This window comes from Tubulanus polymorphus, chromosome 1, assembly GCF_964204645.1.
Source record: "Tubulanus polymorphus chromosome 1, tnTubPoly1.2, whole genome shotgun sequence".
Taxonomy (NCBI): Eukaryota; Metazoa; Nemertea; class Palaeonemertea; order Tubulaniformes; family Tubulanidae; genus Tubulanus; species Tubulanus polymorphus.
The window spans coordinates 8,975,965-8,991,800 of record NC_134025.1 but is presented as its reverse complement, the minus strand read 5'-3'; the positions used below and the strand labels follow the sequence as shown (position 1 = coordinate 8,991,800).

Genomic DNA, 15,836 nt, shown 5'->3' with positions numbered 1-15,836 from the left:
AGATGGCAGTATAAACCCGGAAGTATTTTTGACAATCTTTGCCCCGGCCTTAACTAAAATCTGCTTATATAAATACTGCTCTTTCCATTTCAAGTTGGCACATCGCGAGAGCGCGATCAGAATTGACATCTAGCGTTATACAGCCAAGTAGAACAAGAGCTAAGAACACGATGGCGAACAGAGACAAAGCTGCAAACCAAATGAATGACTTCAGGAAAGTCCAAGGAGTGAGTCAATCAAATTTTATTATCATTGACAAAAGGGTTCTTGAAATCTTAGCTTGATATTAGTTTAATCTGACATCTATTTTTTATGCAACTTTTGTTGTTGATTATATTTGATATTAATTTGTTGATTATATTTAATATTTGATTTGTTAGCATTCGGAGCAAATGACCGCTAGCACTGGAGCTCCCATCGGAAGCAAGACCAGTTCACTGACAGTTGGTCCACGCGGTCCAATATTATTACAAGACTTCACATTTATTGACGAAATGGCACATTTCGACAGGGAAAGAATTCCTGAACGAGTGGTTCACGCTAAAGGCGCTGGTGAGATTGAATTAACATCCAATCATTAACTCTTCGATCATGCAAAGTGCCCCAGAACATTACAATAAGCTGACTTGTTCCTTTCGGCTTCGGTTAATCAATCTAGGGTTAAATGTTCAATTATGTAGTCCCTTTTGTTTGATATTCCAACAAACCAGTTCAATCCAGGTCATCGCTCTTATCTTATTGAACATTAATCAGAGGATAACAATTTTGGAAGGTACCTAGATTTCGACTAATATTATATTATATAAGTCAGTTTTATAGAATGGTGATATTTAAACCGATAATGAATTTGTAAAAAAATGTATTTTGCTTTACGAAATTTTTCTTGCAATCTGTTTGGGAAAACGTTTTTTGAGTACAACTTCAGAAACTGATCAAGTAATATGTATTGCAGTCCTATATATGCAGTATCTTTTAATTGTCTCTATTTTAATTTTTCAGGGGCTTTTGGATACTTTGAATGTACTCATGATATAACAAAGTATACAAAACTTAAACCATTTGAACATGTTGGTAAAAGGACACCATTGGGAGTCCGCTTTTCGACAGTAGGTAAGTAGCCTATTTGTAGTCTGAAATAATATGAGCAATGTTGTTTTTACCACTGACTGATTTGATATTAAGTAGTTTATACTTAGATTTCGACAAAATGTTTTAGTAAAAATTGTTTAATAGGTGGTGAATCTGGTTCTGCTGACACTGCGAGGGATCCTCGTGGATTTGCTGTGAAATTCTACACTGAAGATGGAAACTGGGATCTTGTTGGAAACAATACTCCGATCTTCTTTATCCGTGATCCAATACTTGTATGTCATTAACTGCATTGATCACTTCAAATGTATCAAGTCTAAAAAATGCTCTGATCTAGATTCTTACATTTTTAGTTCCCTAGTTTTATCCATACACAAAAAAGGAATCCGAAGACAAACTTAAAGGTAGTTAAGTATGCTGTATCTAAAATGATAACTTCACATTGAAATCCCACCAAGAAAAAAAATTTTCCTATTGAAAATATTATCTCTATCTTAAACAGGATGCTGATATGTTTTGGGACTTCATTAGTCTCCGACCTGAGTCAACTCACCAAGTATCATTCTTGTTCTCGGATCGAGGCACCCCAGATGGATACCGTCATATGAATGGATACGGCAGTCATACATACAAACTTATCAATGACAAAGATGAACCAATCTTTTGTAAATTCCATTTTAAGGTTTGCTTTTTATCTCTTTCTAGATTCATTGTACAATTTAATTGATATAAAGAATATAGTAACCTATTTTACAATTTTTCTTTTTCAGACTGATCAAGGAATTAAGAATTTAATGGCCGATAAAGCTGGTGAATTAGCTGGTACAGATCCCGACTATGCAACGCATGATCTTTACAATGCCATCGAGTGTAACCAGTTTCCATCGTGGACCCTTAATATTCAAGTTATGACTGTTGAAGAAGCTGAACGATTCAGGTGGAATCCATTTGATGTTACCAAGGTAGAGGTCTTCTGAGGTTTAAGATTTCGGTTGAAACTTTATGAAACTTTATAGATACATTCATTGATTTATCTTTGTGTAGGTTTGGCCACAGGGCGAATATCCTTTAATTCCAGTTGGACGTATGGTATTGAACAGAAATCCAAAGAATTATTTCGCTGAAGTGGAGCAGATTGCATTTTCTCCTGCTCACATGATTCCTGGTGTTGAGCCTAGTCCTGATAAAATGTTACAAGTAAGCATATCAAACTCAATGATAAAAATGTTAGGTTTCATTATTTAGAATTATGAATTTATTTTTTAAGGGTCGGTTGTTCTCATATGGTGACACGCATCGACATCGGCTTGGAACAAACTATCTGCAGTTTCCTGTGAATTGCCCGTTTAACACTAAAGTCCGGAACTACCAGCGAAGTGGACCGCAGTGCGTCACTGATAACCAAGGTACATACCGGTAACTTGTGTATGCTTAACATGTCGCACATTCTACATCGATTTGTGTTTCTGGTTTTATATACGGTAGGCGGTGCACCAAATTACTTCCCAAATAGTTTTAATGGACCGAAGGATAATCCTAAATACTTGGAATATACTCAACACGTTTCTGGAGATGTTCAGCGATACAACACTGCTCATGATGACAATTTCTCTCAAGTTTCTACATTCTTCAGAAAGGTACTCCATCCTTAGATCACTGATCATCGCTATATCATAATAGTGTGTAAGCATTAACTTACAACTGACATCAATTTTGCTATTGTAGGTGCTTAAACCTGAAGAAAGAAAACGTCTTGTGGAAAACATTGCTGGTCATTTGATAAATGCGCAAGAATTCATTCAGAAAAGAGCAGTCCATAACTTCACTCAAGTTGATCCTGAATGTGGCCAAGGCATTCAGAAACTTCTGGACCAATATCGCTCAAAGGTGAAGATTGAAATAGGTCACATACTGATAACAAATATATCATGTTCATATATCATGTTGAATCAATTTCTTTCTTTTGAAGGTGGCTGCATCAAATCTTTAGATTAAGGAATTTCAGCAGAACATGGACATAATCAAATGGAAGTGTCTTATGTCTTCATATGGAGTCAACTCCCAGACATTTTAATCAACAGTATTGTTGCATATTAATCATAGAATATTGATCCGACTCATCTATGATACCGTACATATAAAATTGTGAATTAACCTGTGCAGTGCCATATATTCTATTTATAGATAACCATGAATTGAGATACAAATTTATGTGATATTCTCATATAATTCATTCCTTTGTTAAAAGTTTAATTCATTGCTTCGTGTTGAATATGAAAGTTATTTTGGCATATAGTTCTTAATCTCTGATGTCTTGTCATGCTTTATGCTACTGTCTCACAGCGATTGCACCAATTCTAATTATTAAAACATGTTGCAATAATTCATTGAACTTTTTAAAATACAGTTATAATCATCAATCGTAATTGTCTTCAATTTCTTGTCTGACTTGACGATCTCAGACCAATAAATATTCATAGTCCAGTGTTTCCTTCGATGCATGAGAATGAAAATCTCAGCATATCTTTTAGAAAGAAACCAGATGAACATACATGTATCTAGCCAAGAGAGAAAATAGAAGCTGGATATCATGTCAAATATAAAGCGTTTTTATTCATCAATTAATTAACAACATAAACGTATTGTATACACAGAACTTAACCAGAAAATTTAGTTTTCTCTATTATTGGACAAAGGATGCTTTTTTATGAGAAATTACTTAAATACCCACCACATCCATATTTACAATTAAAAATAATGAAAACGATATACAAATGATCATAAAAGCACAATGTGTCCTTTAAAAATACTTTTCCAATATCGACAGATGTTGAACAAATTCGATCGAACACATGCAGGAGTATTACGGTTCAAATGGATTCATGTTTTCCGGCCCTTTTTCGCGCTTCCATTATCTTGATCAATGATAGTCATAGTAGCCTGGTTATCTGGTGATGTGTCAGCCCAGGTTATTCTATAGGTCACAGCTTTATCATCAGTAACTAGCGTTGTAGTGCCTTCCAAGCCTGATTTTTCCTGCATATCTGCTCGCGCCTGAGCCAGAGCCTGTTGAACAGCTATATCTTTGTGAGTTCGTTCTTCTAAAACTGCTCGTGACAGATTCATCGACATTTCAATACGTTGAGCATTCAAAGCCTAAACGATAGATTTTGTCAGAATCAATAACATTATACTTGTGCACAGTGAAGTATTAGTAATACTCTTATAGAATAACGTAAGAAATAAATAACAACACATTAGCAGAGGAAATTCTTAGTATTTATGAGTTTGTAAATGAACATTATGCATTAAAAGAATTTAATTTAAAAAGGACCATTATTGATAAGAATCTTACAGCATTCTTTTCTTTTTCCATCTGCGCTTTCAGCTGTTGATAAGAGGCTTCCCTAGTCAATGCAGCTTGATCCTTAGCTTGAGCGATTAAGACCTTCAACTGTTCAGCCTGTTGAATAATAGCATTCGCCATCTGCAATGAACAAGCGCAATGGTTATCAATTGTACATTTTCACAACTGTATTTTTGGTCTGTCTCTTAAAGGAATAAAATCCTGGGACAAATACCTCCTCAAGCTGCCACCATTGCTTTTGTTCGTTGACATCTATCCCAGCTTGTAGATGTATTGTAGGCTGAAACTGTTGAGTTTGAGGCTGTGTAGCGTTTGCTTTCACCTGTGCTGGCAATTGCACTACAGTGCCTTCTACAAAATTAATCAATCAATATTTTTAAATCGATACAAGGTTTAAATACCAATTTTTAATGGCAACTTTACATATCATTAGAATTGTGATGAAATAAGGAACTTATGCTAACTACAATCATCTCCTAGCATGAATATTGCCTTCATCCAGCCTAATCATCAAACTTACCACCAGCTGTGATTAGGTTTCCGCTACTGTCTGTAGTAACAATTTGTACTGTATCACCGGTTTCAGCATCAGTAACAACTGTAGGCTGGCTGATGTGTTGCAGACCTGTCTGCGAGTGTAGTGCTGCCATAACTGCAACAACACACAAAAACATTTAAAACATCAAACAATTAAAACGAGGTGGGAGATTAAACAAACGTGTTATGTACCACTTTGGGTGTCTTTTGTAGGACTTGGCGAGTTGGTTAACGAAGATGATTTAGTGGACATGAGACGTGGTTTTTTAAGCTGACTGGCGCCGAGACTACCGCTTTCACTCTCTCGTTTTCTTCTTTTATACGGCACAAACAGTCGAATGGGTCCAGTCTGAAAAAGACATCCCACAAACACATTTTCAAGGAGTCAACTCAAAAAGGCCGCTATTTTTTTTATTTGTGAACATTTTTCATTACCACTGCTTCATCATCACAGCAAGCTGCACATGTACATGATGTTGCATGCGGTGTCAGCATTCCATCTTCTATCAAACACTGCAGCGTCCGGCCACCATATCTAATGCTGCGCTTCCAATCTTTACTACTGGCTCTGCCGCAAAATGATTCAAACTCACTCGGCGTAAACCAACGCCCATTTGACTTCACACATTTTCCCCGTCCACCTGTAAAAAAGTTAGAGATTGAATTATTGTAGGAATTAGGGACCTATATCACTTGAATTGAAGTTATCTACATGTTTTTATCAATTAACTAATATCTAAAACCCATCAATTAAGGGTAAGGAAATGTTTTTTCTAACTGTCCTATTTTCCACAGGGACCCACAAATAGCCAGGATCAAAATATCCAGCACCGGTCCGTACATTGATTCATTACTGGATGCATAAGGCTACTATTTAATTATTATCAGTTATTTCACAAGTCCTGTGACTGTGTGGCTGTGATTCATGATTCTTCAGTGCGTACCAGAACCGAATTTAGCTTTGTAAAGTTCTCCATTGACATCTTTACACCGTATTGGTAGAATAGGGAAATGTACGGAATCATCCCACTGATATCTGAATCCTTTTTCACGACTTAACGGAGTAGATGGGGTGGGTGGCGGCAACGGAGTCGTCGGGGATTTGAGTGGTTCGACTTCGACTCCGAAACTATGATCTTGAATGACGATGTGAGTGGTTTTAATTCCCGCTTCGCGTAGCTGTTCGGCCGTAACGTAGCCTTGAGACGTAGCGACTGCGAAAACATGATCGGCCACTTCACCCGTAATCGGATGGTGTTCTTCATCCACGGGCACGTCGTCGGGACCGTTCGTGTCATCAGCTGTTTGAACTTCGTGCACTTCGTCCCGATCAGCTGACGAGGGCTCTTCGACGACGAAAGCCGAATCGTCGCCACTCGGAATCTCTTCGGAAATATCAACTTCGGCCATCACGGACTCCACTTCTCCGTGTCTTTCCATCGTATATTTAAATAAATACTCGTCGAATTGTTAAAAATAAGTTTACGTGACTGCTTTTGTACTTTTGGCAGTCAATGATAAATTAATGGCGTATATTTAATAGCCGAAACAGTCGGAAATATTTATTCGGTGAATTCCGCCTACGATCGCCATTTTGTCGGAAATGCACGGAATAATGCGGAACAGGTGCGCGCCTCATTCAGTTTGAAAACAAATTGACGAAATGTAATTTTCGATATTTATCAAATATCTTCGTTAAAATGTTTATAGAATATAATCAAATGTAAAAAAGAATCGCTAATTGTTGTTTGATATGTTTTTATCTGCGCAAACTCCGTCAGTATATGCTAAATGAAATGTAATTTTCGATATTTATCAAATATCTTCGTTAAAATGTTTATAGAATATAATCAAATGTAAAAAAGAATCGCTAATTGTTGTTTGATATGTTTTTATCTGCGCAAACTCCGTCAGTATATGCTAATATATTAAATTGAATTGGTTCAAGTTTGCGAGATCAATTTACGACATGATACACTTTTCGTGTTCGTAGGAACTGTGGTTCATTAATTGGACGCAATTTCTGGTCAAAATACACGTTTTCCAAACTTTTGCGTTGCCCACCGACGATTATGACACTTGATAATGGCTGATTTTAATTTCTTTGGATTCGGAACAAAACTCGTTGTATGTTTGACTCATCATATTACCTTAATTAATACTACGCACTGGTTGTGTCTGGAAATATAATGTTGAATTTAATTTGATTTCCCCAATCCCTTCTTCGTTCTGTATTTTCTATTTCCTAGAAGTTATATTTGCCTGGGTCTCGTTAGCGTAAGACTGTTGTTTGGGCCACGCCCTTTCACTCTTCCTGCTTGTTCTAGAGTAAAATATATTTTGGCGAGGTCTCAACTCAATATAGAAGTCTTGGCTTGTGAGGATTTCGGGTGGTCTAGCTCAGTCAGTTTTGGTAAAACATACATGATACAGGTCTTAATAGGACCAGAATTGACTGGCAGTTGATGTAAAACATAGCTTTTTAATCTTATTTTCTGTATTAATGAAGGATTGTAAATTAAGTTTTCATTGAATCAGGTTAAATAAAGACAAGTCACAAGTGACTCAATAATTTGAATGTTAAAGCATGTATTTCCAATCCATGCCTTCATACCATCGTTTTTTTATGATTTGAAAAAATTTCAGTTAAGCATGAAGAAATATTGTGAAATATTTTCTATGATGCAACCAACCCCTTTCAATTAAGACTTTTTGGCAATCCTTCAATATGGTGTGAAATGGATTAGAAATTGGTGATTTAGTTGAACTGCCAGCCCATTCTGTTCCTTAAAAATCTGTATCAGGTCTGGCCCACAACAACTGACTGAGCTATGCTGCTGGATATCCTCTCAAGCAAATTTGAAATAGACATAACTATCTTAATATTACCACGTCCATGTACCATGAATTAATTGGCCAATTAATCACCCCAGGCCGTCGGTACAAGGCAGGATGGGTGAAGTTCGATTTTCAAAATTAGATGACTACTCATTGTCGGATAAATTCCTAGTGATTGATGGCTACATTATTATTGTGTAATTGATGTCTCCATTATCATCATTAATTTTGCAGAGTAAGGGAGCTGAAGATGTTTTTGCTGATGGACCACCAGATGATGATATTGATCTATTGAATGATGAAACATTCGGTGACTGTGATCCAGGTATATTAGTACTAAATGTTGATAATTAATTGTGCTTGATATTCCTTTAACTACTACACACTTGTAAATTAGATTTGATTTTTGAATGATCTGCACTTATATATCATTCGCTTCTGGTTAATTATAGTAAATTTGTATAGCGCCTGTTTCATTGAAACAATGTTCACCAGCGCTTTACTGATAGTGATACCGAATTAGAGTTCATATGCTTTCACAAAAAGATGATGTTTCAGATCGATTTTGAAAGTATTAAGTTCAGTGATGTTTCATATGTCCAAATTAGGTTTACATCAATATTTCCTATTTTCTTGTAGGTGATTGGGAAGAGTCGCACAATCGAATTGCAGAAGTCTTAGAAAATGATTCCTTCTACAACGATGAACGGAGTAGTTTTCATTATAAAAAATCATCGTCCTCAGATGAAGAAGATAAAGAGGTACGAAATTATATATCTATATATCGCAGAAATGCTAAATCCCTGTGTGATTTTGTTAATAATCGTAGATGTGATTTTTGTGCACTCTATTCAGGAACTTGAACAACAGTTGAGTCATCTGGTTTCTGACGAAGATGATGATTCAGAACTCGCTGAACCTAAAGGACGTCCCATACCAGGGGTAAGAAATTGATAATTGCTGAAAATTTGCCGAATTTGTACACTTGACGCATTGGTGCTAATTTTTCGAAATGCTGCCTGTATTTCAAATCTTGATAAATATTTTTATTCTAGAGGGGTGCTCAAGATTTAGATGAATTGTTTGGTCCTGCTTCACCTCCTGGTTTATTGGATACTGAGCAACTTGTAAGTCAGACATGTTTTTATCCTACATATTCTATTTGTAGGCTATTCAATGTGTCTAAAGTTTGATGTTTACCCATACAAATCTCAATCTACTCAAACCTCTAAATGTAGATGATTTTCATGTGTCCAGCGCTAATTACAAATAAAATTGAATCTATTTTAAGGTATCTCCGAGCTCAAAAAACATATGGCGTCCACCTGGGGAAAGTCCTTCGAATGGTCTATTGGCGCTAATTCAAGGCCAGAAAGCTACAGAAATGTCGTCATCTTTCGAGGTATAGTCGGTGTGAAATTTCGTTACTATTATTGGAAACATACTGGTATGTTACAGTGGTTGTTATGGTATGACACGTGTGTTCATAATTTGTTTGCTAGGATCCAGCCATTGTGTCTGCAGTGAAGGCTAAAAGCTTGTCGAATGCTCCGACACTAGCTGATATTGAGCGACCATACGTTACACCTTCAAAGCCGAGCGTAATTACGGTTGAAGAACTGGAACGAGGTCTCCACGGCAACAGGAATCGTCCTTCTCCGTTCATGGGAATACCTCCTCCAACAGTTGTTCCCAAAATATCTGGTTCGACACCTTACAATACACCGCAGGCTCCACGGATTCTACAAAGAACACCACAGGTATAGATAGAAATGAAAAATGAAATTATCAGATTTGAGGCATTGCGTTAATAGTAACATTCGGTAACCATAATGGTCACACAATTTTGTGCAATCTATGTACCGGTACCGGTATTTGAAAATATTTGAAGGAATTACATATTTTTGCAATTGTAGAATTCAAATATGGGTTTTGATGGTAGACAGTCTCCAATGACTCAAGGCCGGATTACACCACCAAACCTGCCTTCACATATAAGAATGTCCCCGCCTGTTGAATTAGGTAAGTTAACCAGAAATTTATTTTCTGAATGGGTGCAATATTTAGATTTTAATTGCAACTTCAATGGACAGAGTTTATGTTTGTTAAACTTCAGCTGGCAGCCCAGGAAATTTTCGACGTACGCCATCACCACCAATTCATCAGCATAATGCACCAATTCTTGTACCGCTGAGCGTTGCTGAAAAAATCTATCCCCATCTACTTGGAACTCCTTTCGCAAAGCCTATGGGTAAGGAGAATATCTGACTTATCATAACTGATATATTTTATATGGAATCGTGGAAGAGTAGATGAAATTTGATGTGAAATCTTTCATTTTAGCGGGTGCTGTGGCGATTGATCCGAGAGTAGTGAATAGAACCCGTTCACCTCCTAATGTTAGAAATGACGGATGGCCAGCACCATCTACTGGATATCCTTTCTTAGCTAACACACCCATCGGACCTCGGTATGTGCGGCTATGATTTGATAACACGTATGATGGAGCAGGGACCTGTTTATTATTATGTTTGATATATCAATATCTTTGACTTTTACAGAATGCCTCCTCGAATGCCAAACACTGATCCGACTCATATACGTCCCAGGCAGCAGTTTTACCGTGATCAGCGTACACGCACACCATATAATGGGTAAATTTACAATGTGTTCATGTGAATCTAATCGTGTAGAATTTGGAAGAAGTGAAGAAATCCACAAACCTAAAACTTATGCAATGAATTAGGTTTATAACGATTCGTATAAGGCTAAAAAAATGATACCTTGTTTCCCCCAATTGGCTGGGTAATTTTGTAAACCGCAATCAAATTTGTAATCAGTTCATTTCTATAGCTGCCGGATCTGTAATGGTTTTAGCTTGATCATGATTTTAAAAAAAGTAATGCAAGCAATGATGGAAACACTGTTTGGGAATATTCATTGTAAATGACTGTTTATCGCTCCTATATTTTATCTGTCTGATATTTGGGTTTACCACATTCAGGAACCGTGGCGGATACAGAGGTCATTACACGCCTGGGCCTAGAGGTAACAATATTCGATACCATTTGAATTATAACCGGTTTGATGAAGATGTTCCGAAAATGCCTGTCGATGAGTACGCTAACATAATGACGCAGCGGGAAAAAGATTGGATCATCAAAATACAGTTGCTTCAGTTGCAGACGGACAATCCATATTTGGATGATTATTATTACACGGTAAAAACAAAAACGGAAATTGATTTTAGGACTGAGTCCTAGCTGGTCAGATTACTGTATTTGTACGCATAGGGTGTTGGATAGTGAAATTGTCAGCATTTCATCTAGTGGTGTTCCTGGACCCTTAGTCGTAGTCAAATGCTATTTTAAGCTTCAAGTCCCTTATGAATAGCATGATCTTGACTTACTTGCAGACCTTCACTTTGAAGAAAATGGCAATGGAGCGACAAAAGAAAAAAGATCAAGGAATAATGGAGGAAGATGATTCGAAAGAGCCTAAACTGTTGCTCCCACAAGTGGCTAAGATTGAGAGGGTTTATACTCCTGGTTTGTATTAGATCTAATATCCATCCAATTTGGGTCGTATGTTTATGATTTTTATTTCATTTACTGGTCGCAAACTTTTCGGGGGGATTCATTTTCATGAAGTGAATCTATTCTTTTTGCAGCACAATTTGAAGGTGTTCTCGGTAAGTTGACCACATCCAGTGTACACAACCCACGTACGATAATCGACGCTAAGGTCACCAGTCACCAATCAGATGAAAAAGACAAACCAAAAGATAACAGAAAATTGATGCAACTTCTTCTCAATATTGAAAGGGTAAGAAATAATCAGTTTGTCGGATCAAAAAATGTTTTGGCATAGATCTATCATATTAAGGTCAAATTAGTGGCAGTAACTCAAATTATGAACTGTATTTGCAGATTTATGATATGTTGCTCGATATTGATGACTTAGAAAAGAAGGTTCTCACTTTACCTGAAGATCAGAGGTAAGAATTCATACTGTCTTACTGTGGCACATGCATTATTGAAGTATTGTATAGTTGCCTTAAATTCTGTCCATCTTTTAGGCAACCATTTTATGCAGAAAGAAAATTCAAAATTCGTAAAATGGCTGAACTTTTGACCTGTGATAGCAGTAATCCCGAGTTATTTCTGCAGTGTATGTGTGTATGTAAGGGCAAAAAATTGATCCACAGACTTCTTCCTCTTTGTGATAAGGTAAACACATCTGCTTGTCCGCTTCATTCTGGTTACAACAATATTAGCAAACTTGGAAGAAATCTGTAAAACTGATTTTGTAATTGAAATATGAATTACAGGAACAATCTGCACGTCTGCTGTGTGTGTTGCTCAAAAACCTTCCATTCATTATCCGAAAAGATGCCCAAGACGAGGTTTGTATGAAATCAGAAAATAAACATCTACTTTAAGGATACAATTTAGTTCATGTATAACACTGGTATTGTCATTTGTATATTTTTCTTAATTAGGTTTTACCGACTATTTACGGCAGCACATCACAGGTCATCCATAATTCCACAATGTCGGATCTAGTTCAGTTTGCTGAGGAAATTCAAAAGGCGAATGTGACGGCTATGCAGCAAAATTCTATACTTACATTGCTTCAAAATAAGGTGAATATCGATCATGAACGTCATAATGTGAGGTAGATTTTCATATTACATTGTAGAGACGGAAGTTTTGTTTTATTCTTTGTAGTATGGCGTTACTGTGATCTTTGAACTGTTAAACAAGGCAGAAAGCATTTATTCGTATGATCCTATTGAAATCGACTCAAAAAGTCAGAATTTGTGGTATGTTGAAAGATATCTGCTTTATCTATTCAAATATGTTCCGTATGAATTGAAGCCTCGTGTCTCGTTTCATGTGATTACAGTTTATTTCTGATTTTGTGCTTTCAGGTCGGTGTTTGTAACGAAAGTGTGCGAAAACCTTTCGACTTTATCAGAAACGAGTATTTGTCATCCGTTGAAAAAATTCAACGGCTTGGAGAGGCACCTCGATCGTTTGATCGAAAACAAACTGCTCGTGTCAATTGAAGACAAGTTGAAGGCAATAACGTTGCATTAAAAAATCAGAAAAATTAAAAAGAGTAATTATCAAATTTGTGACTAAAATTTTGATACCCGTCTAGAAAGATATTGTTTCATTTTTTTCTGGTAACAGGTGTTCTAGTAACAAAGCACATGTTTGTAAAATAGTTCATCAAATTCACTCAGTTTCAACATTGTGAATAGATTTTTGATATTTTTTCTACGTAGTTTTCTACATAATAGTGAAAAATGTGTATCCACGGTTGGTCTATAATAGTGATCATGTATGCGGTTGAGAAGCATACATAGCGTTATGCGAAAAATAGGCCAGCCTAGTGCATAGATTCGAATGCGTAGAAAATGAAGTCCTTGGTGAATTTGTTACTGCGTAGGTCGTGCTGGTCATATATAGACTGATTACCAGCATGGATTGAATTAGCAGTTACACAAAATAAGATTTCGAAAACGGTTTTACTGGCCTCCACACATTTCGAGGTAGTGGTTTGGGAAATTATGTCAATTCTAGTCGCAGATCTTTGAAGGTCGCGAAGGAAACAATTTTGATAAGATGAACTGTCGACATCATTTGTAGTAGAAATTCGATTCATTTGATGTTATTGAGAAAAAACATTTCTTTTTCTTGATCAGAGAAGTGTCCGTGGAACCGTGTAGGATAATGTTCTGGACGAATTTCTACCAATTCTAACCACCTCTGTGTTTGTACATATACCATAGATTATTGGGCGTACGTATTGTGTGTGGTATTCTGAATATTTGGATAATCGATTATCCGCGGGAATTTTTCGGAAAAAAATGATTAAAAATCCATGCGCTGTGTGTAAATATTTTTGTTTTTCTTGTCATACGTGAATACCTGTGGGGCGTCATATGTTAGGCCCTGGCGACATTTGTTATGCCAAACAACACAGGATATTAGTTCTCTCATTTATCTCCATTTTCTGCTTTGGCTATTTGCGGAGTGATTATTAGAGCCTTCTCTATTTTAGCGCGGCGAGAGATGCTCATTTGGTGTATATTTAAAATATCATTATATAAGCCCCGTTATCGAAGGAATCGCCTTGGTTTTTTTTTGTGCAAATTGTAACTGCAAAATTCCCGATTCTGAATAATTTCGTGTATTTCACATTGACTTTAACATCTCTTTACTATCTACTGACTGGAATCTGTAAATGTATTCGAATTTTCTTGTTCGTGATTACGGTATATTTGCTAGTGATATCGTTTAACTATTAACAATTATCATTCACTGCTTTAATGCAGTATAATGAGATGAAACCAAATTTAACCAAGACTAAAAAATGTGCTATGGAATTTATGTTTGTCCGCCAGAAATATCGTAGTATGACTTGATTTCACTAGTGAGCTTATTGTCTTCAGTAATGATATGGGCCGTGATTTTCGGGACTCGCGAACATCAATGAACCCATTTGGAATTTAATGTGACGATAATAACATCGTATTGCATCCTGATCTATGTTTTCGGAATCTTCGCGTTTTCTGATAAGAACTTGAAATTAAAACTGGGTCCACTATTCTTATACTTTTGTATTCAAACTTTCACTTCATTATTAACTTTTTATGATTACGCTTATTATGTTATATACTTAATGTATGCAACTTATTTATTTTTGTGGCTTCCGGTCAAAGTTCATGAGAAAAATTATGTGACGAATTGATAACGTAATTTCTTATTTGTTCTACTGGCGAATATGTTAAAACCAGGAAGGCAGTTAAACTACATATTCCAAATAATACTCTATTTTTGAATTTTGGAATGACGTAATCACCTGTAGAGTGAAATAAGCAAAGTCAAAACGTAGGGAAGCTTGATGATTCATGGGAATTGTTGGTATACAATATAATATTTGAACGGAAAGAATAGTAGACACCGCTTCTTTAATTCCTAATCCTTTCATAGAAGGTTGTGATGATTTAAGTACATGTATGTTTTCAGTATCAATGCAATAAAATTAAGTTCGTAATTACAAATAGTATGTTTTGTTTATTTCGTGTGTGATGCAGCAGCGTTTTCTATCGTGTAAGGATTAGGAATTTGCGGACTTATTGAGATGATACCATCCCCAGATCAGTCTGTGAAATACACTGAATTGCTGAGAAAATACTTGTCAAAAAGCGTTTCATTATTTGTGTCAACCGATAATTATGCGCAAGAATTTTGTAATCAAGTGGTATGTTTGGATACGGGTCGTACGGCTACGGGACCATAGACCTGTACACCAATCCATCGCTGATATTACCAATGGATGATATTATTTGATGCGCTTGGTTGATTTGGTGACTACTCTTTTGGCGGCTGGTTTAGCCGGTAAATCGCCTCGCGACTACCTGGGCTTTAGTAACGACGGATGGTGATTACCGCGCCGTAATAGCAACGTTACCCGGTGACTGATGAACGAGTCTCGCGGGAGTTCCGCACAGTTGCCGCTTCATGCTGGCCGACCAAAAGTAAAGCTCCTCGTGTGCGCGAATTTCGCAGCCGGCATTAACTGGTTTTCGCGGAGGAAATTAGGATTTCTGTCGGATTTCTGGTATTTCCTTAGCAAATAAGAATCGGCAGTTGTTCAATATACTGATGGAGTGAGTGATAATTTCTCTTTATTCATTTCCCGTCGCGTCCAAAAAAAGTCAATCGTAAGGTCAAAGCAAAGCAACCTTGGCTTTGATAGATCGATCGATCTTTGATCAAGTTAACGAATTTCGTGTTTGCAGGTGGCTGCAATTTCACGCACCTATTTAGAGTGCATATTTTAAAGGTCCACTATTTACCTGAACACATTCTGCGGTGTAAATCCAACAGATGGGATGCAGAAGCGAGTGGGTGTATTTTCTATTCACGCGCCTCGTCAAGATAAATAATCCCTTCAATTACCCTCTCGACTGCGACTCTGATACAATTTG

General features: G+C 36.7%; 3 protein-coding genes across 3 annotated transcripts; 2 read left to right on the top strand and 1 right to left on the bottom strand.

The window, feature by feature from the left end:
- Positions 1 to 19: 19 nt before the first annotated feature.
- On the top strand, positions 20 to 3,527 carry LOC141898116 (catalase-like). The gene is made up of 12 exons (XM_074783936.1): positions 20 to 227; positions 381 to 552; positions 1,000 to 1,110; positions 1,234 to 1,364; positions 1,443 to 1,493; positions 1,592 to 1,771; positions 1,860 to 2,051; positions 2,134 to 2,286; positions 2,357 to 2,495; positions 2,575 to 2,726; positions 2,815 to 2,976; positions 3,059 to 3,527. The coding sequence occupies exons 1-12, from the start codon at positions 171 to 173 to the stop codon at positions 3,077 to 3,079; spliced, it is 1,521 nt and encodes a 506-aa protein (XP_074640037.1). The 5' UTR covers positions 20 to 170; the 3' UTR covers positions 3,080 to 3,527.
- Positions 3,528 to 3,689: 162 nt separating this feature from the next.
- LOC141898115 (deformed epidermal autoregulatory factor 1 homolog) lies at positions 3,690 to 6,586 on the bottom strand. Its single transcript, XM_074783935.1, has 7 exons — positions 5,938 to 6,586; positions 5,429 to 5,634; positions 5,186 to 5,342; positions 4,977 to 5,108; positions 4,671 to 4,807; positions 4,445 to 4,576; positions 3,690 to 4,245 (listed from the first exon to the last, which is right to left on the bottom strand). Exons 1-7 carry the CDS (start codon positions 6,431 to 6,433, stop codon positions 3,970 to 3,972), a joined length of 1,536 nt encoding a protein of 511 aa, XP_074640036.1. The 5' UTR covers positions 6,434 to 6,586; the 3' UTR covers positions 3,690 to 3,969.
- A 390-nt stretch (positions 6,587 to 6,976) lies between these two features.
- Positions 6,977 to 14,906, top strand: LOC141914605 (protein PAT1 homolog 1-like). The gene is made up of 20 exons (XM_074805848.1): positions 6,977 to 7,120; positions 8,066 to 8,156; positions 8,471 to 8,592; positions 8,687 to 8,773; positions 8,887 to 8,958; positions 9,123 to 9,233; positions 9,334 to 9,591; positions 9,748 to 9,853; positions 9,948 to 10,082; positions 10,175 to 10,301; positions 10,393 to 10,485; positions 10,836 to 11,052; positions 11,247 to 11,379; positions 11,502 to 11,656; positions 11,761 to 11,828; positions 11,910 to 12,060; positions 12,162 to 12,236; positions 12,333 to 12,476; positions 12,562 to 12,656; positions 12,765 to 14,906. The coding sequence occupies exons 1-20, from the start codon at positions 7,079 to 7,081 to the stop codon at positions 12,931 to 12,933; spliced, it is 2,451 nt and encodes an 816-aa protein (XP_074661949.1). The 5' UTR covers positions 6,977 to 7,078; the 3' UTR covers positions 12,934 to 14,906.
- Positions 14,907 to 15,836: the final 930 nt, after the last annotated feature.